Genomic DNA, 23,069 nt, shown 5'->3' on the forward strand with positions numbered 1-23,069 from the left:
CCGAATGAGCGGTGGTTTCCAAATGTAATAACGATAAGTTGAATATCTTTGTCTCTCCCTTTCGCTCTCTTTCTATTGACCCCTCCCTTTTTGATAACCTATACCGTGTGTGTGTGATTATGTATTCTGTGTTATTATTTAGTTAGTTAGTAAATAAATAATTAACCTCTTAAGGATTGGACACTCTTTTAAATTTTCGCCTAAAATGACATACCCAAATCTAACTGCCTGTAGCTCAGGTCCATCATCTTTGAAATGCAAGAGAAGGCCACAATAAAGTATTACCGTTTAGGCGCAATTTAGGTTTTGGCCACTAGATGGCAGCAGTGTATGTGTGCAAAGTTTCAGATTGATCCAGTGAAGCACTGCAATACTGGACTATTTTGTATCAAGTCTCCCCAAATGTGCAGAATTGGTCAATTGATAAATTTTCAAGTACATAACTATAGAGAACATAAAAAAATGATATGGTAAGTTTACACACGCCCAGGAATGCCAAACATGATGTTCATTAGCTCATACACTAACTTTCACACATCTAGATGGCCGGGCGGTGTCAGTGTGGCGCCAGAGACAGCAGGGGCTCAAACTGTAGAACCCAGTTCCTACATTTGAATATAAAAATTGATTTTATCAAACAAAACTATGCTACATTTTATCTCTGGGACTCTTAGGATGACAAATCAGAGCAAGAGTATTGAATGTAAGTACATTATTTAACTTCAGATGTGAATGTATCAAACCATTTACCGTGATATGTTTTTTGTTGTTTTGCACTCTCATCAAACAATAGCATGGCATTTTTTCACTGTAATAAGTCGCTCTGGATAAGAGCGTCTGCTAAATGACTAAAATGTAAATGTAAATGTAGCAACTGTAAATTGGACAGTGCAGTTAGATTAACAAGAATTTAAGCTTTCTGCCCATATAAGACATGTCTATGTCCTGGAAAAGTTTGCTGTTACTTACAACAGTCATGCTAATCTCATTAGCGCACGTTAGCTCAACCGTCCCATATATGGGACACCGATCCCGTAGAGGTTAACCCAATTTGTGTATTGCTAATTCATCAATAAGGTTAGGGTTCTTGCAGGTTCAAGGATTATGCGACGTTCAGAATGAGACTGATGAGGTAATGATTTAATAAGTTATAAATATATAACATATATCATCTAAGAGTTTAATTCGGGAGATGGTAACTCGTTAAACAACTTCTTCCGTGGTGCCCTAAATTCCTAATTAGTTAATTGTTACATGATTAATTTAATCGAGTGACAATTAAACATAGTTAGTGGATTCGATAAATAACAGTCATCACATGAATGCAAGTCACGTCACTGCACATGCATGAACCAGCATTGGTCGGTCACATGATTGAAGCAAACATTAATGATGAATTAATGATGAATGATGAATAAGCTAAATCATGCAAATATAACTTGTCTGCAGTATATAACAGAAATAACGGGACTGCCCCGGTAGAGCTCCTGACAGATGTTCACTATGGTGCATCAAGTTTGTTGGAACCTCTCCAGTTAACTGTTAATAAACAATGATTCATTTAAGATTGACTTTGAGTGTCCCATGTGTAGAATTTCCACGACAAAGCTTAGCCAATTAATTTGCATGTCCAAGAACACGCTACAAAACAGTCTGTTCCCAAAAGCCGGGGAGATGACTCGCACTCCTAGCAACCCCAGTATCTTATCTGGTTTTCCAAATTCACCCTCACTACCTGTCTTCGTTGCCGGCTGCCCTATCCAGCAGCAAACGACAACTTCCCTCCGTTAAAGCGGTCTACAGACAATAGCAAACATTGCCGACGCAGTTTTTTCCTACCTGGAAATTGAGACCTGACGTAATATTCCTTGCGAAGACTGAGGGGCAGTATTGAGTGAGTTTTGCAACGTCTGTGTCTACATCCCATATTTTCCGGTATTTCTTCTGGTATAAACACAGAAGAGATGGACGTTCTGCTACTTCACTACTACTACTTGCAAGCTTCCTTTTTTGTGCTTTTTATTTTTGAGATTTGCTAAGCGGAATTATGTCTATGTCCAGTTTGGAGGAGTGTCTGTGCGAGCTGGTGAGACAATACAATAACCTTTTCAACCCTCTGATGCGGTTGTATTTGGACAAGCAAGCAAATGTCAACAGCTGGAGGGACAAATTACCGATACTGACATCAAATAAACATGGAGAAAGATTCGGGACCGATATGTTCACAATCTGAAAAGGGTGAAGGAGACGAGGAGTGCAGCTGCCGTGGGTGTGTGTCCCACCGATTATCAGACAACTGGGGTTTGGACAGTCCAGAGATTGAGCTGAGCCCTGAGGGCTCATCCCCGGCCACTCTCTCCAACGCCCAGGCCCTTCTCACCAACACCCAACCCACTGTCCAGATGCACCCGTGCTCTCTGCCCTGCAACACCATCAACCTCCACTCCATCTCCCCGACCCAGCTCCAATGGCTGGAAGAGGAAGACAGCTGAGAATCTTTTGGACACTGACATTATGCAGCGGGTGGATGACTTACGTATGTGTGCATCCTTCTGGTCTACCCCACAGCTATCCGGTTTGGTCGGATGCCTCAGTCAGAGAAGTTAAAGCTGAAGGCAGAACGCCAGACGGGGGAGAGAGAGGCGGGAGGAGACCCCAGGCAGGTGGACCACAAGACCCTGGTCAGACAGATCCACGAAGCCTACATGAAGAGCTTCAACATGAACAAGGCTAAAGCACGGGTCATACTGACCGGCAAGACCTGCACACCGGTGAGTGGGAGAATTTCATTACTTTGCTTTAATGAAAACCACACTGTAAATATCCTGTTGTTTTAATGTTACACTAATTGATTTACAGTACCAATAATGCTACTGCAATAATTTTACGGTAACATATTCTTACTGTAAAGGCTAATTTGCATATTTCCCAGAGTGCCTTTCGAATGAATTGTAGAGTTAACATGACTGTACTTGTTAGTGACAGAGACATGGTTGTTGCATTCAGCCATGTTCAGTCCTGTGGCTTTCATCAAGTGAGATCGTAAGCGAATATGTCCTAATTAAAATTCATCCGAACTACGAAACATGAATATTTATAATGTTATCCCCACACCCATACATTTCGCCTAGTGCATGTGTCCAACTCATTCCACGGAGGGCCAAGTGTCTGTGGGTTTTCGCTCCACCCTTGTACTTGATTTGATGACTTAAGGTCACTAATTAGTAAGGAATTCCCCTCACCTGGTAGTCTAGGACTTAGGAGTCTAGGCCCTCCGTGGATTGAGTTTGACACCCTTGACCTAAGCCATTTAAACTGGAACAACCATTTCAGTAACGGGTGCAAAAAATCTAACTCATTGGATTAGTTTAGAAACATGTACGTTATTTATCTTTGTGTAGCATAAGATTAATCATTCAATGTACATACAAAAATGCAGATATTAAAAACTATTCCAAAAAATCTACCTGCAGTAGAGCATGCTGGGAAATCTGATAATGATTACAGATATTTTACAGTAATTTACAGGTAACTGGCTGCCAGTAAGTTACCGTAAACAAAACAGTTTTATGGTATCAATGCCGCTACTGTAATCCATTGACGGTACCATTAATGGTACTGTAATCTATTGTAAGGGAAGGGGAGAGTGAGAGTTGTTTGAATTTAGGCTAAGTGATGGTGCAATTTGCCTAATTTCCACAAGGGGCCTGCATTTTACATGTAGCTCCTATTTTGTGTGTGCTTGGTTTACTTTTAACAAAGTTATTTAGTTTTATGATGTGCCTTTCAAATTGTATATTTTTTCTTTAATATAAAACAGCATTGCCACAAAGAAAGCAATGTATATAAACTAACAAAACAGCTTTGATTTGGTTGCCCATGTGCTTTTTGTGTGGCATTCTTTTTGATTGGTAAGTGCACAGCTACTGTGTTTTACATAGCATTTTTTTTACGGTAATGGCCAAAATACATCCAATATTTCCAGTCCGTTAAAAAAAATTCCACAATGCAATGCAATTTACAGTAATCTACTGTATTCATTTTATACAGTATGTTACTGTTGATTATACAGTAATTTACTGTGACAATAAACAAAAAAAAATTGTGTACTACTAGTCATTGACTGCTCACTGGCGCCCATCTCTGGCAGCCTATATCATGCACAACATTTAGGACACGTTTCCTGGACCCAGATTAAGCCTAGAGTTGGGCTAAAACACACTTTCAATGAAGACTTTTTATTGAGAATGATTTTTAATCATGGACTAGGTTTAATCTGGATCCAGGAAACCGGTCCAGAATGTGTAATATACTATACATGACCTAACTATGCTTATAACACTGTATTATGTACTGAACTAGGTTAGTCTTTCTCTCTTCTCTTCTTTCCGGCAGCCTTTTGTCATCCACGACATGGAGACACTCCAGCTGGCTGAGCGGACAGTGATGGCACGGCTGGTGGGTGGAGGAGGTGGAGGAGGTGGTGGTGTAGGCCCAGATGGAGTAGGGTCTGGGCCCGAAGAGCTCCAGGCGAGGGAGGCAGAGGCCAGGCTGTTCCACTGCTCCCAATGATTCTCTGTGGAGACTGTGACAGAGCTCACAGAATTCACCAAGTCCGTACCAGGCTTCCAGTGCCTGGACCTGAATTACCAAGTGGGTGACCAGTGTTAGGATTTGTAGAACTTGATGTATGTGCAATGTGTGGTTCATGTTATGTTGTGTATATTGTATCATATTCCTTGTGAAATGTCTGTTGTTGTTTTATGGATGAATCTTCTACAAAAACAATTTCCGCCTGAGAATAGTTTTCTACTACTTCTACTAATAATAATCTACATTTTCTTCCAGAATTAATTGAAGTTAACTGGCATTGATTGACCCCCATACTCTGCAGGTGACTGTTGAAGTACGGGGTGTACGAGGCCCTCTTCACCCTCCTGGCCTCCTGTATGAACAAAGATGGCGTCCTGGTGGCGAGCGGAGGAGGGTTCATTACCCGGGAGTTCCTCAAGAGTCTATGGTGGCCCTTCAGCGACATGATGGAGCCCAAGTTCCAGTTCGCCATGAGGTTTAACTCCTTAGCGTTGGACGACAGTGACCTGGTGCTGTTCGTGGCCACTATCATCTGCTGTGAAGGTAAAATACAAAACACAGACCCTTTTGACTATGGTGCAGCTATGGCGGATGCATAGCTAGGCCAATGCAGTACACTGTAAAAAAAAAAAAAAAACTATTTGGATCAAACTAAAAAAATTGTTTCAACTGGTTACAATAAACCAATTTGGTTATTGAAAATATATTTCACAGCGGATTAGATGGTACAATGATTATTTACACTGCTGTATACATTGCTTGTATACAGAAAATAATATTTCCTGTAAATAAAACCCATTTTTTATCTTGCTCCAATTCTATTTTTCACTTTGTATCTACCTATCCAAATTACTTCAACTGGGTTACAAGCAATTCTATAAATTCCCCACAAATCAAGAAATTACAGTGGTTCAACAACATGATATAGTGATTCCAAAATGACCTTTGGCGTCTTCAACATAAAACAATCACATTTATTGGCCACAATATTGTAGTCAAATAGTACCTTCTTAACAATGGAAGCCTTAAACAGGCTTTTAAATACCACGTAGAATTATGCAAGAATTTTAGATTCAACGCAGGCAGTGTACAAGCCTAAAGCTTAGCAATGGTGAATACAACAGAACAGATTAACTTGAATGACATCCACTCTGACGGGTGGCGAAAAATAATTACTTAAAGTCACGCCCCATATAAGCCACGTCTTCCTCTTCTGATAGGTTGACGCCACTTCACTGCCCCATCGCAATGCAATGTGCATCTGCTTGTGTTGAAAGCGATTTAGTAACTTTCATTCAATTTAAAACACCACATTGAACTGTCAATTAATTGTTTGACTTTTAAAAAATGAATAGGTTAAACAAACCAAAGTCTATACCAATCAGCATTCCTCTTCCAGAGTGTATCACGTGCACTTATGCAAGGACAAATAATATATATTATATTAAAGTGATGAATAAGGTAGACCATATTCACAAGAATGACATTCACTCTGACGGGTGCGCAAAAAGAACAATCTGAAAGCCCCCAAAAAACCATGCCTCCAACTCTTCCAATAGTGTGCAACTGCAGCCCGCAATTCAGTGCATTCCTGCATGTGGGCATTCCTGTGAGACTTTTGAATGTGGGTCAAAAGGGAAATAATAGTATTATCTGAGTTTTTTCACCCCCGCCTAGAGTCCTTGCTAGCTAGCAGAAGTGACACCGGTATCCAATGTCCTTCACTCCCGCCTGCCAAACACCTGCTCTCGCCATTGATAACAGAACTACGGGAAAACAGTGCCCGACAGGCGGGGGCGAAGGACACTGTCTTCCAGTGTATGTTAGCTATCCGTTGTCACCCCCCACCCCTTCTTCTGTGGGGTTTATCCGTGGCTGGCATCCAACGCTATTGTGCATTAATACCACCTACTGTACTGGAGTGCTCCCCGCCTCCCGCCTGTCCTAACTTAAAAATTGACCAATAGAAGTATAAAGAGAGGTTCCTGCAGATGCAGGAATGCCCAATTGCAGGAACGGCTCAATGCGTGCCGCAGTTGCACACTTCTCAACTCTTGTAATAGGCTGCCGCCACTACATTGCCCCCACCGCTATTCAATGCGCATGCACATGAGGTATGGAAAGTAATTTATATATTTGATTTCAGACAAATTGAATAGAATAGGTTTAACAAACCAAAGCGTAATTCCAATCATTCTAATCAGTAAAATCACTTCAGATGAACCATAGCGTTGTCCCACTTTTTGCAGTGTACAGCTCGGCTCGGCTCAGTTATGTGGAAAGTGCTTCTGTACTGTACCATTTAAGTCACATTGTACCATTATAACGTTATCTTACATATTGTATTAATAAATTATTGCTTAATCAAGTATAGGCTTGATTTTAATAACTTAAATGGCATCCTTTTATTTTTTTAGTTTCATTGATCCATCTAACCATGCCATTACAGGGCCATTACTAATCAGACATAACTTGAGTAAAGTCAGATATGGTGTCATAGACCACGTGTACATTGTGCAGAGTATGTGTGCAGAGTATTCCAGATAGTAGCTCATATCCCGCTTAAGGTCTTATTCGGGATAAGCTTTGATATCCCGCTCACAAGTATCCCTGTACCAATGGAAAGTAGCCAGTAGACTATGTGGTCCAGTATGGAATATATGCAAAATAAATTATTATGGAATTATGGTGGATCGAACTACGCAGGTTGCCTACTTTTTTAAGTGATTTGTTTGACAATCAGATGAAAACATCGTCACACAACACCCATAATATGTGAAACTGAGCCTGCGCAGACCATGAAAAACCACAGTAAATGGACAAGATGTTTACATGCCACAGTATCCTTTCTAAAATCAACATATCCCAGGCATTTTATCCGGGTTTCTCATAACCGGGATACAAGCTTTTTCGGGTTATTGTAAACGGGATATATCTTTTTTTTTTAATCTTTATTTTAACAGGGAAAAACAGACTGAGACCTGGATCTCTTTTACGGCTGTGCCCTGTGTAAACATGTTGACATGTACAGTTTTAGACATACAGACAAGAACATTTCAAACATACAAAACAAAAACACAATTCAACAGAAACAATCACAGACAACATCATATTGATCCTCCATAACATTTTTAAAATGGGCAAGGGACACCAGAGTGTCTAACTTAAGTTGGATCTGCAGTTTGTTCCATAAATAAGGTGCAAAGGAACTGAAGGCAGTCCTACCCAACTCTGTGGAGACCACAAAAGTCTCTAATGTAATCCACATCTGTGATCTGGTTTTAAAATTAGTATATCTAGTGGAAATTAAAGATGATATAAATGGAGGTAGTTTTAAAAGAAGTGCTTTATAAATAAACAAGAGAGCATGTTGCTCTCGCCTCACAGATAGAGAGGCCCAACCCACATGTTGATATAGGAAACAGTGATGAGTTTTGTAAATATCACCCGTGATAAACCTGAGTGCACAATGGTAAATAGCATCCAGTGGTTTTAATGTGTTTGCCGATGCATGCATATAGATAATATCACCATAATCTAAAACGGACATAAAAGTAGCCTGCACAATTTGTTTTCTATTTACGGAGGACAGACAAGCCCTGTTTCTGTAAAGGAACCCTATCTTGAATTTGAGCTTTTTTCCCAATTCAGTAACATGTTTTTTAAAAGAAAGCCTATCATCTAACCATACCCCTAAGTATTTATATGCAGAGACCTGTTTGATTTGAGTACCATCCAAGCTAGTGATTACAAAAGTGTTTCTAATTGAGAGTTTAGACCTAGAAAAAAAAATTGGATATGATGTTTATATGCGTCAACTCAAAAACAGAATACTTGAGTATCCCGAATAATAACGGGATATCGGTGTGCATGTAGACGTTGTCATAGTAGTCGATTAATCTCTTCTTTCCCCCTTGAACGTGTCTAATGTAGAGCAGCTCCAGGAGAGCATCGTCCTGGCTCTCCGGCTCCACCTGCTGGCGAACCACCCCGATGACACCTTCCTGTTACCCAAACTGCTGCAGAAATTGGCCGACCTGCGGGAGCTGGTCACAGAGCAGGCTCAGTTGGTCCAGGAGATCAAGAAGACGGAGGACACGTCTCTGCAGCCATTACTGCAGGAGATCTACAGAGACATGTACTGAGAAGGCGGGAGGATGAAGATGATGAAGATAACTTGTGGTGCTGGAATGGACTAGCTAGGAGGGGATGGGTTGGGTTGTGCTGGACTAGGTTGTGTTAGGCTGGGCTAAAATGGACTGTGTTGGACTGGGCTGGTCTGGACCAGTGAAAATAATATGTGCTGCTGTGTGGCTCCAGAGAGGTGCCTGGATGATCCCAGGTGCAAATGCATGGAGCCACTCTTCTAGCCTTTCATGTTAATAGAAATAAGAGTATATGTGTATCCTTGTACAATGTGTTCACCAGCAATTGATCCCCAAATTTTAACAACCACTTATTGTACTGTACAATGGTAATATACAGGGACTCAGAAAAGGAAATATATTACTGTCATAAGGGCAGATGATGTCAGCATTTATTTTTAACCACAAACAAATCCAAGTCTCTGTTAAGCTCCTTGATACTTTACTTTTAAAATATTTCAAGAATTTGAGAGTTAAGGTGAAAGGGACATCTGTATAAAAAAAATTGCATATGCGTGACCCTTCAAATGTGTCTCTCTATATACCACTATCAAAATAAATATGTTGCTCATACCATATTCACATAATCCATCATAAACTACCTGGCAGTTTAGGGTTATGTTTTTAACAAATAAAGTACACTGTGTGTTTTAAACTCTACCATATCATATCTACACTATATTCTAATATTCTAATTTCATCATGACAATATGCAGTATAAGTATTGATTGTGTCTGGTTAATGATATCAATTACCGGTAGGTCCTCTTCTCTATACCTCTCTGTGTATTTGTAGTAACAATGGTTGGTAAATTCAGGACAGGACGATCCGCTGACTGTCCATTGCCTTAGTCCGTTCAGTGACATAGCTAGCTACAATAGATCTCATTAACTTGAAAATGTTTTATCTGAAGTAGTGTTGAAATACTGTAAATCTGATCATCTTTTGCGGTTGTGCAGTGGTTTGCTAGCCAAGGTCTAAGGGAAACTGCTGGAAGACATTGTGATATACACCTAAAATTTGGTGGGGTTATCAACTGTGTTGTTCAGTCATGTGAATTAATCAATTGGATATTGATTAATTTTAAATAAATGATGTAGAATGTTAAAAAGTACATTTCATTGTCTTAGTTTGGTTGTAAAGTAGTACTTTGAATGTCATTAGTATATTAATATATTGGTCTACTGCAGGAATCAACTAACGGAAAAATATGTACTCCTTTTGGAAATAGACAGTTGACCATAGTGAAAATTGACCGCAAAGTACAGAAGGCCTTGACCTCTTGGATGCAGCATTATCCCTCCCGTCCACTACGTGGTGGTAGAACCATGCTGTTGCACACTTCCCACAAATGAAGAAAACAAAGCAGGAAGTAGAACCATGCTCACATTCACAACAATGGAGTCAAGCATAGATGGGGTTCCTCAAAATATGTTTATTTGCCATTTGTGCAGTTTATCTACACCATTCACATACTATGGACAGAAGCCACCCAATACCAGGGCTATTGTGTGAGTAAAGTTTTGATAACAGTAGCGTCGTAGCGAGGTGTGTGAACTCAATATTTGCTCATGCTTACTGGTTAACATGGAATGCAATGCAGTTGGTCCCTGGCTAGTGGCTTCTCTAGAGTCTAGTGGAGTCTCTAGTGGCCCTAGCTAGCTAACTTATAGTGTTGTCTATGACTATGTTAACTGTCAAGTGATGAGGTGTAAAGTAAACCTTTCAGAAGGTTGTAACGTTAGCTCTTGCATTTACTCATCATGTTTTTGTTTCTTTCCATCAGCTTGTTGGAAGAGTGTTTTGTGACCAAGGACCCTTTCAGTCCAGACCGAGAGAGGTTCCTTATCCTGGGATCCAACTGCAGTTTGTGACACATCACAGTTTGTGTTGGAACGGTACGTTGTTTGCTCATATTGCCGAAAATAATGAACATGAAATGGCTGAAATCTGTTCATCATACAATGTATGATGTCAATGTCATAACCTAGAATGGAATGTCCAGTTATTTTATTTTGACTAAGTCACCCTTACGGAAAAAAGTACATTTCTATATATTTAACATCACATAAAATGTATTTCAAATACATGTAGTTACATTTGAAATGTCACATCTTTGCTTAAATGCGTGTAATGCCTTAAAATGTATCCCAGAGATGCATGTACATACACTATATATACAAAAGTATGTGGACACCCCTTCAAATTAGTGGATTCGTCTATTTCAGCCACACCCTTTGCTGACAGGTGTATAAAATCAAGCACACAGCCATGCAATTTCCATACACAAACATTGGCAGTAGAATGGCCTTACTGAAGAGCTCAGTGACATTCAACGTGGCACCGTCATAGGATGCCACCTTTTCAACAAGTAATTTCGTCAAATATCTGCCCTGCTAGAGCTGCCTCGGTCAACTGTAAGTGCTGTTATTGCGAAGTGGACACTTCTAGGATCAACAACGGCTCAGCCGCGAAGTGGTAGGCCACACAAGCTCACAGAACGGGACCGCTGAGGCGCGTAGCACGTATAAATCGTCTGTCCTCGATTGCAGCATTCAATACTGAGTTCCAAACTGCCTCTGGAAGCAACGTCAGCACAATAACTGTTTGTCGGGAGGGTTTCCATGGCCGAGCAGCCTCACACAAGCCTAAGATCACCATGCGCAATGCCAAGTGTCGCTGGATCGGCTGGAGTGGTGTAAAGCTCGCCACCATTGGACTCTGGAGCAGTGGAAACGTGTTCTCTGGAGTGATTAAACTCTATCTGGAAGTCCAACGGATGAATCTGGGTTTGGTTTGGTGGATGCCAGGAGAATGCTACCTGTCCCAATGCATAGTGCCAACTGTAAAGTTTGGTGGAGGAGGAATAATGGTCTGGGGCTGTTTTTCATGGTTTGGGCTAGGACCCTTAGTTCCAGTGAAGGTAAATCTTAACGCTACAGATTAAGATTACATTCTAGACAATTCTGTGCTTTCAACATTGTGGCAACAGTTTGGGGAAGGCCCTTTCCTGTTTCAGCATGACAATGTCCCCATGCACAAAGCTAGGTCCATACAGAAATAGTTTGTTGAGATCCTTGTGGAAGAACTTGACTGGCCTGCACAGAGCCCTGACCTCCACCCCATCGAACACATTTGGGATGAATTGGAACGTCGACTGCGAGCCAGGGCCTAATCGCCCAACATCAGTGCCCGACCTCACTAATGCTCTTGTGGCTGAATGGAAGCAAGTCCCCGCAGCAATGTTACAACATCTAGTGGAAAGCCTTCCCAGAAGAGTGGAGGCTGTTATAGCAGCAAAGGGGGGACCAACTCCATATTAATGCCCATGATTTTGGAATTAGATATTTGACGAGCAGGTATCCACATACTTTTGGTCATGTAGTGTACTTTTCCATCTTTGCTCAAATGCATGTAATGCCCTGACAATATTCCAGAAATGCATGGCTATGACATCTAGTCTACACCCACCAAGACACAACTTTGGCAGTGATATAATTTAAATTGTGATGGTGAGTAAAAAAAAACCGTTTGATTTCACCTAATTTTAACATTGTCATAAAGATCACATGGTCAACTTAATAAAAAACAGGTTTTCCCATCTCAAGAGAGAGAGAGAGGGGAAAAAAATACTGTTGTAAGTGCCCCTCTTAAGCTTAATTAAATAAAGGAAAAAATTGGGCACAAATCAAAACCAAATGTATTTGTAACATGCGCCGAATACAACAGGTTACCGTGAAATGCTTACTTACAAGCCCTTAACCAACAATGCAGTTCAAGAAATAGAGTTAAGAAAATATTTACTAAATAAACTAAAGTAAACAATAAAAAGTAACACAAAATTACATAACGAGGCTATATTCAGGGGGTAACGGTACCGAGTCAATGTGCGGGGGTACAGGTTAGTCCAGGTAGTTTGTACATGTAGGTTAGGGTAAAGTGACTATGCATAGATAATAAACAGCGAGTAGCAGCGGGGGGTCAATGTAAATAGTCTGGGTGGCCATTTGATGAATTGTTCAGCAGTCTTATAGCTTGGGGGTAGAAGCTGTTAATGAGCCTTTTGGACCTAGACTTGGCGCTCCAGTACCGCTTGCCGTGCGGTAGCAGAGAGGACAGTCTATGACTTGGGTGACTGGAGTCTTTGACAATTTTTTGGGCCTTCCTCTGACACCGCCTAGTGTATAGGTCCTGGATGGCAGGAAGCATGGCCCCAGTGATGTATTGGGCCGTACGCACTAGGCTGTTTTCTATTATTTTAATTTGAGTTTTTATCGATTTTAAAGAAAAACGATACATTGTACAACACTCCACAATATGTCTAGGTCTTGTGCTTCCAATTAGATGTACAGGATTGTACTGCTGGATGGTGCGTGGTTAGCGGTGTTATGGTGCGTTCGTAACCAAGTGGGAATTTTCCACATCTGGGGAAAAATCCACTTGAACGGCCGTCCAGCTAGTTAATTACTAGTTAAATCAGCCATGAATTCCCTTGTGACAGGAGGAATGGAAGCGTGTTGTGGGCAACAGGGAGGGGCAATTGTTAAAACATTTCTAGCCTGTCTATCTATGGGTAACAGGGTTGACGTGTTAGAAAATGGCTAAAAAGAGTAGAACCAGCTCACCAGCTTTTACACTATGATTTGACTATTATATGTTCAATGTTTCTTTTGAAATAAATATTTTAAAAGGGAATAGTTTCACCATATTAAAACGAGAGTTCAGTTCACGTAACAGGGTTGACCTTAAAATTAGGTACAGATGTAAATGAATCACAATCACATTAAATAAATAATAATCTTCAGAAATAACTTTGTCAAAGCAATGAAATAACAAAGGCTTTACAATGATGGTGAAAACGTGGAATATTAATGAGGTTACTGGGTTAAAATCTTCCTAGAAATCACAGAGGATGCACGGAGGGACATGTCAAAATGCAGAATATTGAAAATCAGATTTATTGAATTTTCCATGTGGTCTATATTAAAGGGCACGTCATTTCATATAACAAGCTTTTAAAATTCAATATTCGTGCATAATTTCTACTTAACATATCAAAAAGGAGCAAAAGGCACTCATTTTCGTGGAACAACCCAGTACACGTTAAGTTCTGCCCATTGGATGTTGTTTGCAATGCTCTCGTCAAGTTCATTTGTTAATTTTTCATATGCACATGAAGGACGTGGAGTCACTACATGACCGATAATGTATCATATTTGTAGTCATTTTTTAAAATCATTTAAATGCATGTTAGTGCTTTTGGTATGTGTCAAGTACAATAAAAATGCATTTAGAAAAACTATATTGTAGCGGCGGCAGCCTATTAGAATAGTTGGAGGTGTAGCTTGTTGGGGGCGTGGCTTTGTCGTAGTGCTTTTTGGTCTCCTGTGAGACTGATTGTCATGCCAGTTGATGTGTTATGTTGTGTTCTGTGATTTAAAAGTTAAGCTTGTATACTGTCAGTTCTACGGTCTTAATAAGACTGTCATAAGTGCATGTGATACCAAATAGCCTACTGAAGTTTCATTGTGAAGCCTGTGACCATGTTGTTACAATATTTTTTATTTATATGGGAAACACTTTATTTAAAGAATATATTTCTTACAAATACATTTAAATGCATGTTGGAATATATTTGACAAAACATTTTTGAATATATTTTCATATATACAGTACCAGTCAAAAGTTTGGACACACCTACTCATTCAAGGGTTTTTCTTTATTTTTACTATTTTCTACATTGTAGAATAATAGTGAAGACATCAAAACTATGAAATAACACAATAACACCAAAAAAGTGTTTAAAAAATCAAAATATATTTGAGATTCTTCAAATAGCCACTTTTTGCCATAATGACAGCTTTGCACATTCTTGGCATTCTCTCAACTAGCTTCACCTGGAATGCTTTTTCAACAGTCTTGAAGGAGTACCCACATATGCTGAGCACTTGTTGGCTTCTTTTCCTTCACTCTGCTGTCCGACTCATCCCAAACCATCTCAATTGGGTTGAGGTCGGGGGATTGTGGAGGCCAGGTCATTTGATGCAGCACTCCATCACTCTCCTTCTTGGTAAAATAGCCCTTACACAGCCTGAAGGTGTGTTGGGTCATTGTCCTGTTGAAAACCAAATGATAGTCCCACTAAGCCTAAACCAGATGGGATGGCGTATCGCTGCAGAATGCTGTGGTAGTCATGCTGGTTAAGTGTGCCTTGAATTCTAAATAAATCACAGACAGTGTCACCAGCAAAGCATCCCCACACCATAACACCTCCTCTTCCATGCTTTACGGTGGGAACTACACATGCGGAGATCATCCGTTCACCCACACCACGTCTCACAAAGCCACGGCGGTTGGAACCAAAAATCTCAAATTTGGACTCCAGACCAAAGGACAAGTTTCCACCGGTCTAATGTCCATTGCTCGTGTTTCTTGGCCTCTTCTTATTATTGGTGTCCTTTAGTGGTGGTTTCTTTGCAGCAATTCAACCATAAAGGCCTGATTCACACAGTCCCCTCTGAACAGTTGATGTTGAGATGTGTCTGTGACTTGAACTCTGTGAAGCATTTATTTGGGCTGCAATTTCTGAGGCGTTGCTCATGAGAGCCAGTCATAGCGTTTGATGTTTTTTTTTACTGCACTTGTTGTGCAAATGTTCCGTGTTGACTGACCTTCATGTCTTAAAGTAATGATGGACTGTCGTTTCTCTTTGCTTATTTTAGCTGTTCTTGCCATAATATGGACTTGGTCTTTTACCAAATAGGGCTATCTTCTGTATACCCCCCTACCTTGTCACAACACAACTGATTGGCTCAAACGCATTAAGAAGGAAAGAAATCCCACAAATTAACTTTTAGCAAGGCACACCTGTTATTGAAATGCATTCTAGGTGACTACCTCATGAAGCTTGTTGAGAGAATGCCAAGAGTGTGGAAAGCTGTCATCAAGGTAAAGGGTGGCTTTTTTAAAGATTCTCAAATATAAAATATATTTTGATTTGTTTAACACTTTTTTGGTTACTACATGATTCCATATGTTTTATTTCATAGTTTTTATGTCTTCACTATTATTCTACAATGTAAAAAAAATTAAGAAAAACCCTGGAATTAGTAGGTGTGTCCAACCTTTTGACTGGTAGTGTATGTACCAAATATATCACTAAAAACATGTGAAAGTATATTCTAAAATACATTCTTTAATGTATTTCTGAATGCATTTTGAAATACATAAAATTCATTTTCAGATGCATTTAACATATGTGTTATACATTTTACATACATTTTCTGTGTATAAAAATACTCCCTAATACATACAGTACCAGTCAAAAGTTTGGACATGTGGCAGGGATAGTGTGCTTGCTTAATGTGTTTGTTATATATAGATATAGAATTATTGTAAAATTAACTCTGTCCATAAGGTGTAGATAGTAAGTATAGACCGGAAGTAGAGGCCTGGGCGTTGTTGTTCACTAATTTACTCCAAGTAGGGAAAGGATGGTGGGGTTGAAAAGTAATAAAGGGGAATATATATATATAAAAAATAAAAATAAAACATGGGGGATTGGAAGTGATGCAGACAATTATATTGATAGAAGATACAATCTATCTGCAATATTAAGCTGATCCACCCCCCCCCCAAAAAACAAAAAAAAACAACAAAAAAAGTGTTTGTTACTATTTTTGTTTCTCTTCTTCCAGGGCTGCAGCCTTTTCTACACCAAGCGATTCTGCATGCAGTGTGTGAACAAACACTTAGACCAGTTCCCCCCTCACATTCAAGCTGAGCTCGCCAAGAAGAAACAGCCATCAAAGACAGGTGTTTCATGATTTCTGCAAGAGACAAATTAAAGACTCTGGAGGTACTTCAGGAAGGAAAATCTCCTAGCCTTTCAATTAGGAGATGTCTCTCTGGGTTGTGGCTAGCGTGCTTGCCTTGGGGTCAAGTGACCCGTGTAGTATTCCCACTTAGGGTGATACTGTCTCCTGTTGGTCACTTGTGATATACCCCTCTGGGATAGACACGTTTCTGTTTTGGGAGAAATGGTTGGAACTGAACATTACTTCTGGGCCACCTAAGGGATTCTAGTTGGTGTCATATACAGTTTTACCACTAGATATCAGTAAAGACTTACATCCCTCATTCACAGCAGCTGAATACAAGGAGTCCCAACGTCAAAATATATAATGTACCTTGTTTAATATTTCAGTATAACATGGAAAAATTGTACAATATGTTGAAAATACATATACTACCAGAATTACGTGTAGTTTGCACTTGATGAAATATGCTCCGCCCAAGCATTGATACTAACACTATTTTTCTATGGATGACCTCAATGTTTATAAAACAAGATGTGTTAACTTGTTGACCTTGCAGAGTAAATGAGAACTCTCTGGTCCTAAGGGACATTCGGTGTATCCCAAATGGCACCCTATTCCCCATTTAGACTAGTGCACTACTTTTGACCAAAGCCTCATGGGCCCTGGTCGAAAGTAATGCACTAAATAGGGAATAGGGAGCCATTTTGGACAAAATCTAAATTGTCCCAGTGAGGGAACTCCAAGTACATAAGCAAATGTAACCACTAAACTGCAGTGATAGTCAGATTGTGCCAAAGTCAGTTGGCAATAGGCGAGCTGCCAACTGTGATGGAAGGTATTTAACACTGAGGATATGTCACTCTGGACTGGAGGCAGGTTTAAAAAGAACAAACAAAATTGTCATATTGGAGATGTTGAACCCTGAACCCAACATTGCCAAATGTAGGACAGGTATAATTCCACAAAACCCTTCCCTATCTCTCCCCGCTCTTTAGGGAGACAATTCCAAACAAAAATCTCCTACCCTTGCTCCAAAAACTGACAGAAAGTGTCATTCTATGACTGTTCATAAGAGACTGCCATCAACTTTCTTTTGTCATAAACCAATAAAATATAGGTGCATAAAGAATAATACAAATATTACTTTATTCAACTACCTAGACTATTACTAGGTTATTACTTTAGACATGGCCACTTATTAATAACTTTAAAATGGTATTACATTTTTATTATCACAATGGGTTGATCTGTTTAAATTCTAAAAATACAATATTCCTACAGCCACGTTCACCTTTAAGAAATAAATATGGGCGGTTCCATGTTCTTAAACCAATTAAGCTAATTTTCTGTTTGAATAGCCTTACCTGCCAATCTGTTTCCCACAATAGCAGTTCCTCTCTAATGCCACATTGGGTCCAGCCAGCGAGAGAAAGAGAGAGGCCAAACTCGGAAAAAACACCTGTCTCCGTCCAGCAGGGGGCGGTTTTCGTTGGTTCGCCAAACAAGCAATGCGTTTTTTATGGAAGTCAATGAGAATGTCGAATTTGGTCAACATAAAAATGTATGGCTTATTTGCTAAGTGAGGTTAATTTGATCAGATATAAGTTTCGTAATGCTTAAGTTGTTACGAGTTTACTGATATAAGAAAGACACGTGACATCCCGGCAACTTTAAGGAAAAACACTTTATATTGGAGTTGTCCAGTATGAAAATGTATGCACTCACTAACTGTAAGTCGCTCTGGAAAGAGCGTCTGCTAAATGACTAAAATGTAAAATGTCTCGAGATGGCTATGCATATTAATGAAATTAGGCTATTAGCATAGCCTCTCTCCCAATTCAGTACAGGCGGTTGACGTCAACAACCCTCATCGAATATTTAAAAAATGATTAGAATAATGAGATGTATCCACCAATCCAAAGAAAGGATAGGCGGGAGCTAGACAGCCCGCCGTGCCGCTTTGTGGACAACGACTCCCATTGTTAGGGCGGAGAGACATGTATCTTGTCAGTATATCCATCATCTTTGGTACAGCACAGATGACTTGGTTGTTTTCTTCCATTTGACTACGGAACTAACAGAACTAAGCCTTCACTAGACGGGCAGATTGTTTTTCGCTTGGAGGGGGAATCACGTTGGCAGTTTTACGGATGCTATGCATGCGTCTCTAACTTGTGATCCAGGTCGCTTATTTAAAAGGAATACTTGTTTTTTGGGATAAACCGTCGCGACATAGGGTCGTTTTCATATGTGCAACAAAATGTCAAATGTTAGTCTTTCGAATGGGAGTCCGACGTTGGAAAGGGTGGATCCGCGTCCGACGGATCACACGAAAACCCCGATTCGCAGAAATCTTTTCGGATCGGTGGATCACGACGAATTTAGGAGGGAGTGTTTGGTTCAAATGAACGAGATGGAGAAGGCATCTATTGACAAATGGAATTATGATTTCCTAAACGACGAGCCCCTTCCCCAGGGAGATTATAAATGGGAACCCATGAAAAGCAGTGACCTGCCTGACTTTTACACCAGACCGCCTCACAAGCGAGGCTGGTCCTCTGGAAATGTGGACCATAACGGGAATCATGATTACCGAGTCCGACCGAGCTGTCCTGCAAACGGGGTTGAGCAATCCGAGGAGACCGAGAAGAGCGAGAGGCAGGCGGATTGTCACCACTCTCACATCGGGGAAAGGAAAAGACCTGCAAATCCAGGTAAATGATGCAGTTTTGAAAATTGACTTGAGGATTTTAGAGTTAACCAATCGACAACAATTCAGCCAGTCTCCTCCGCACAATATGGCACAGTCGAAATAAATTGTTACAATCTGCGAGATTGTATAACAATTCTGCGTCACTGCACTGATACAATGTCGCAGAAAGCCTATACTTTGTACCGCGCACCTCTAGATTCCGTCGATACTTTCTTTTCAGAAAGACACGCTTTGTGTGTCAGGCTATTTAATACTTTGATTTCTTCCTCGTCTTCAGTTTTGAATGTGTGTTCTGCTCTGGCCTAATGAATAGCATGATTATATAACCACTTGGCTGTTTAGCTTGATGATAAACTTAATTTCTGAACTATTCAACAGGGAGGGAAATTAGCTTTTTCACGAAAAACAGTTTACTGACATGTCTTTAAATATTATTTAATTTTTTATCAGAACTGCAAAGTACAAGTACAAGAAAAAAGTTGCATTCCAGTGAAGATGATGAAGTTGGGTCAAAGTCAGTAGAGCAGACACCCAGCAAAAACGATTCCAGGACACATGAACACTAATACCAAGGTAAGAACTTCATCATCATCATCATCATCATGCATTTCCAATGTCTACTGTCAAGTGAGTGTAAAATGACGTGTGAATGACAACCTCTGAGTAATGTTATTTGTTCATGTGGAATTAGAATGTCCTGGAGCATAACCCGGTTGTTCTAACAACCTTATTATAAACATAAACATTTCAGTTGTGAAGCCTATGTTAGATTTTAAACGTGAAGCCATAGTGAGATGTTCAAAAAGGGTTAAAAAGTGTAGATGACACACTGGTAAATTCCCCAGCTATCTGGTCTAATATTAACTTAAGCAAGCCTAGTTCAAGTGCAGAACAGTAGTAACACCTCATCATCAGGCTTTGCACGAGGAAGGGTTGTTTTCAAGAGAATGAGCTCTGCAAGCTGCTGCTCTCTCTGCAGTAGTCTGTCTTGAGTGACATGTTGACATTTAATGTACGCCTTTGCACTGTTTTGCTTGCTTCAACAGAATACACAATGCATGATACTGGACAACTAAACTGTCTTTACTATGCATGTGTTATAACCTTCGGGCTATGTACCCATAACCCCTTCTGTGAACAGAGCTAATATGAATTTGTTTTCCCCACAGCGCTGAGAAGTCCTCCTTTTTCATTGAATACTGTACTTCAGGACCTGAAGAAGAGACGAGCGATAGAAGAGGAGACAGGATACAAAATGGCCTGTCTTTAGGAGGGAGGGAGGCTGTGCAAGCACTGAATATTTACACTAATGTTTTGGCACTCAATTTAATCCAATCGCCTCAAAAGCAGAAAATGTAGCAGTGTGCAAAAACTGGATGTTTTTCCCTTTTTGCTCAGTTTTATTTTTTACTACGTATGTTTCATATGTAGCACATAAAACATAATATTATTATGTTGATAAAATAAGTGTCTTGAAGAATTGCTGTGCAGTTTTCAAAAATATATTGTTTGTAAAAGTGGTCATATGATATCCTTGTTCAGGTATAATTGATAGTTATAAATGCAGATTATTTCTAAATCAGGGTTTTTGAGAGTATCTCATCAAATAATCAGTTGTTTCTGTTTTATGGCTTTATGCAGTGTTCAGTGGTAGTACATAGTGTGAAGGCCTATTATTCAAAAGCTGGTCATTAGGGTTGGGGTCAATTCTATTTCAATTGATGAAGTAAACTGAAAGTCAGATTCCATTTCCAATTTTCCTCAATGCTTTTCAATGAGAGAAAATATTTAGAATTTTAGTTTACATCCTGAATTGACTGAATTTGAATGTAATTGACCCAACATTACACTAAGGTCATACTGTCAATCAGAAGGACTTCTATGTTACATGACCTAACTAGATAAAAGTTTACATGCAAATAATATATTATTAGTACGTTTTCCTACTGAGAAAGGGAAAGATCCTGCCAAAGTTTCAACATTTGTCTTTTTTTTTTGGAAAAATAATTAAATGAGTAGGGCTTATTCATGGCATAGTTACAAATTATTGGTAAAAGTTAGAAAATGTGAGTTCCCATTTTGCTGTATTAATTATTATTATGCCACCCTAAAATCAGTTGGTTTCCTTTAACGTATTCATAATGTGGTCCAGTTTGACCAGAGTAGCCTACACTCAGATGTGTTGTAACCACCTGGCACTTTGCAAACATAAATATGTGAATCAACAATTTGCCTCTTATTTTGTGTTGAATTCATGTTGAGCATGACATGGCACTATATAGACCACACAAAGGAAATAATTATCATCTTTGAGGAGGACAGACAGATAAAAGGTACACTGCATGTACAGCATGTCTGTGTAAAACTTTGAAGTGTACCTTTTGTATATTTCCTTGTAAAAATTATAGTAACTTATTTCTGTTCAGGTTTTTGTGGTTGTATCGATATCCAAAGTGGCATTTTTTGTGCATTGTTATGTAAATACTTTAAAAAATGTTTTTGGATACAAAAGGTTGCAAAACTGAGCCTAATTAAAAATATACCTGTATATTTTGTATTGTGTCTCTGAAACCGGCAATAATTTGATTTAAAAAAAAATATTTGGTTAAATAAAAAATGACTTATTATTTTCAAAGTTACATATTATGTGCACATTAATTTTCCTCCATATGTCAACACTGTCACAGTATGCTATACATTGTTTAATTTAGGCTATAGTGTGCCAGGGCCAACCTCGGCAGTAGGCTAGTAAAGGTATTAGTTATGAGATATGGTTGATAATGTGTAAAAACACGCGTATAGACTAGTCACCCAGAAATGATAGTGGCGCAGCAGAATGTGAGCCCAAGGGGTCCTTATTTGAAAGGACAATGACTAGTTGCAACTTTTGATCCATGCATAATGCTACAGTTGCAGAAATGCATGACGTTACTGTTTATTGAGTGAAGAGATTCTTTTGAATTGAAATCGCCATAGATTCCACAAGACACGCTCAAGAGAATGTGCAAAAAAATAAATCATTGGACTTCAATTACACGTAACTCGCACTGCAGAGAGATAAGGTAACCAACCTAATTTGTAATGTGCAAACTAAACTAGTGTGTCTAGGTACTTTACAACCATCGCAATATACACATTTCTCATGTGGTATCACAACAATTACGCACAACTCTCACTATTACACATCTTGGGCTGATTTACGCGCCATTCGACTCTCGATAACACGCATACTCAGGGCACATCCTATACCACGGTACGGGTGAAAAAACTGTTATTGACACTCGCTTTCTCCAATCAGGCACGCATTAAGAAAAGCACACCACTTATGACAGCCACTTAGGTTGGCTTTCACTGTAGCCAGGTTTGAACGGAGTTAACTTAGGTCAGGACAGCATGTTCTTTTCGAGGAGCACACCCCCAAGGACTTTCATTGGCTGGCCAGACTGGAGTGCCTCTTTTTGCTCATACAAGCAGGAGTACTACAGTGTAAAATGTGAATAGAACTGTGCCTGTGATGACTTTCTTTTGCAGTGAAAGAAAGCAAAATATATGAGGAAGAAAACAAACAACAGTGATGTGTGCATAGAGAGATGAGGAAAAACTACTTCAGGTTGGACAGACACATGGAGGAATAGAATAGATTCGTTAACAGCACAGTTATAACACCTGTGTGTGTAGTGTACACACATGTAATGCCCGGATCATATTCTGCAATAGCTAGTTAATAGTTATTCTGCATTGGTACATTTATCTAATATTTAGTGGTACTTTCAAATGTTTATGGAGTGAGTATGGTCT

At 39.6% G+C, this 23,069-nt stretch overlaps 1 protein-coding gene and 2 pseudogenes across 3 annotated transcripts in view; all 3 read left to right on the forward strand.

Moving 5' to 3' along the window:
* LOC311146915 (peroxisome proliferator-activated receptor alpha-like) overlaps positions 1-8,738 on the forward strand; it is a 37,493-nt pseudogene extending 28,755 nt beyond the window's left edge. The window contains exons 4-7 of the transcript in view: positions 2,569-2,771; positions 4,396-4,653; positions 4,895-5,169; positions 8,527-8,738. The product of the transcript in view is annotated as a peroxisome proliferator-activated receptor alpha-like (transcript). The remainder of the gene's footprint in view (positions 1-2,568; positions 2,772-4,395; positions 4,654-4,894; positions 5,170-8,526) is intronic.
* Positions 8,739-10,137: 1,399 nt separating this feature from the next.
* Positions 10,138-16,654, forward strand: LOC311146497 (cysteine-rich DPF motif domain-containing protein 1-like; annotated as a pseudogene). Its single transcript, XR_014615605.1, has 3 exons — positions 10,138-10,249; positions 10,525-10,636; positions 16,436-16,654. The product of XR_014615605.1 is annotated as a cysteine-rich DPF motif domain-containing protein 1-like (transcript).
* A 2,054-nt stretch (positions 16,655-18,708) lies between these two features.
* On the forward strand, positions 18,709-21,910 carry LOC311146496 (cyclin-dependent kinase inhibitor 1B-like). The gene is made up of 3 exons (XM_084182999.1): positions 18,709-19,272; positions 19,722-19,844; positions 20,441-21,910. Exons 1-2 carry the CDS (start codon positions 18,807-18,809, stop codon positions 19,835-19,837), a joined length of 582 nt encoding a protein of 193 aa, XP_084039125.1. The 5' UTR covers positions 18,709-18,806; the 3' UTR covers positions 19,838-19,844; positions 20,441-21,910.
* The last annotated feature ends 1,159 nt before the right edge of the window (positions 21,911-23,069 follow it).

Source organism: Coregonus lavaretus (assembly GCF_964263955.1).
Source record: "Coregonus lavaretus genome assembly, chromosome: 19".
Lineage (NCBI taxonomy): Eukaryota > Metazoa > Chordata > Actinopteri > Salmoniformes > Salmonidae > Coregonus > Coregonus lavaretus.

Coding starts and splice junctions, on each gene's coding strand:
- LOC311146496 (XM_084182999.1), top strand. CDS start 18,807: ATGTGCAACAAAATGTCAAATGTTAGTCTTTCGAATGGGAGTCCGACG. Junction 19,273..19,721: donor GAAAAGACCTGCAAATCCAG/GTAAATGATGCA, acceptor ATTTTTTATCAG/AACTGCAAAGTACAAGTACA.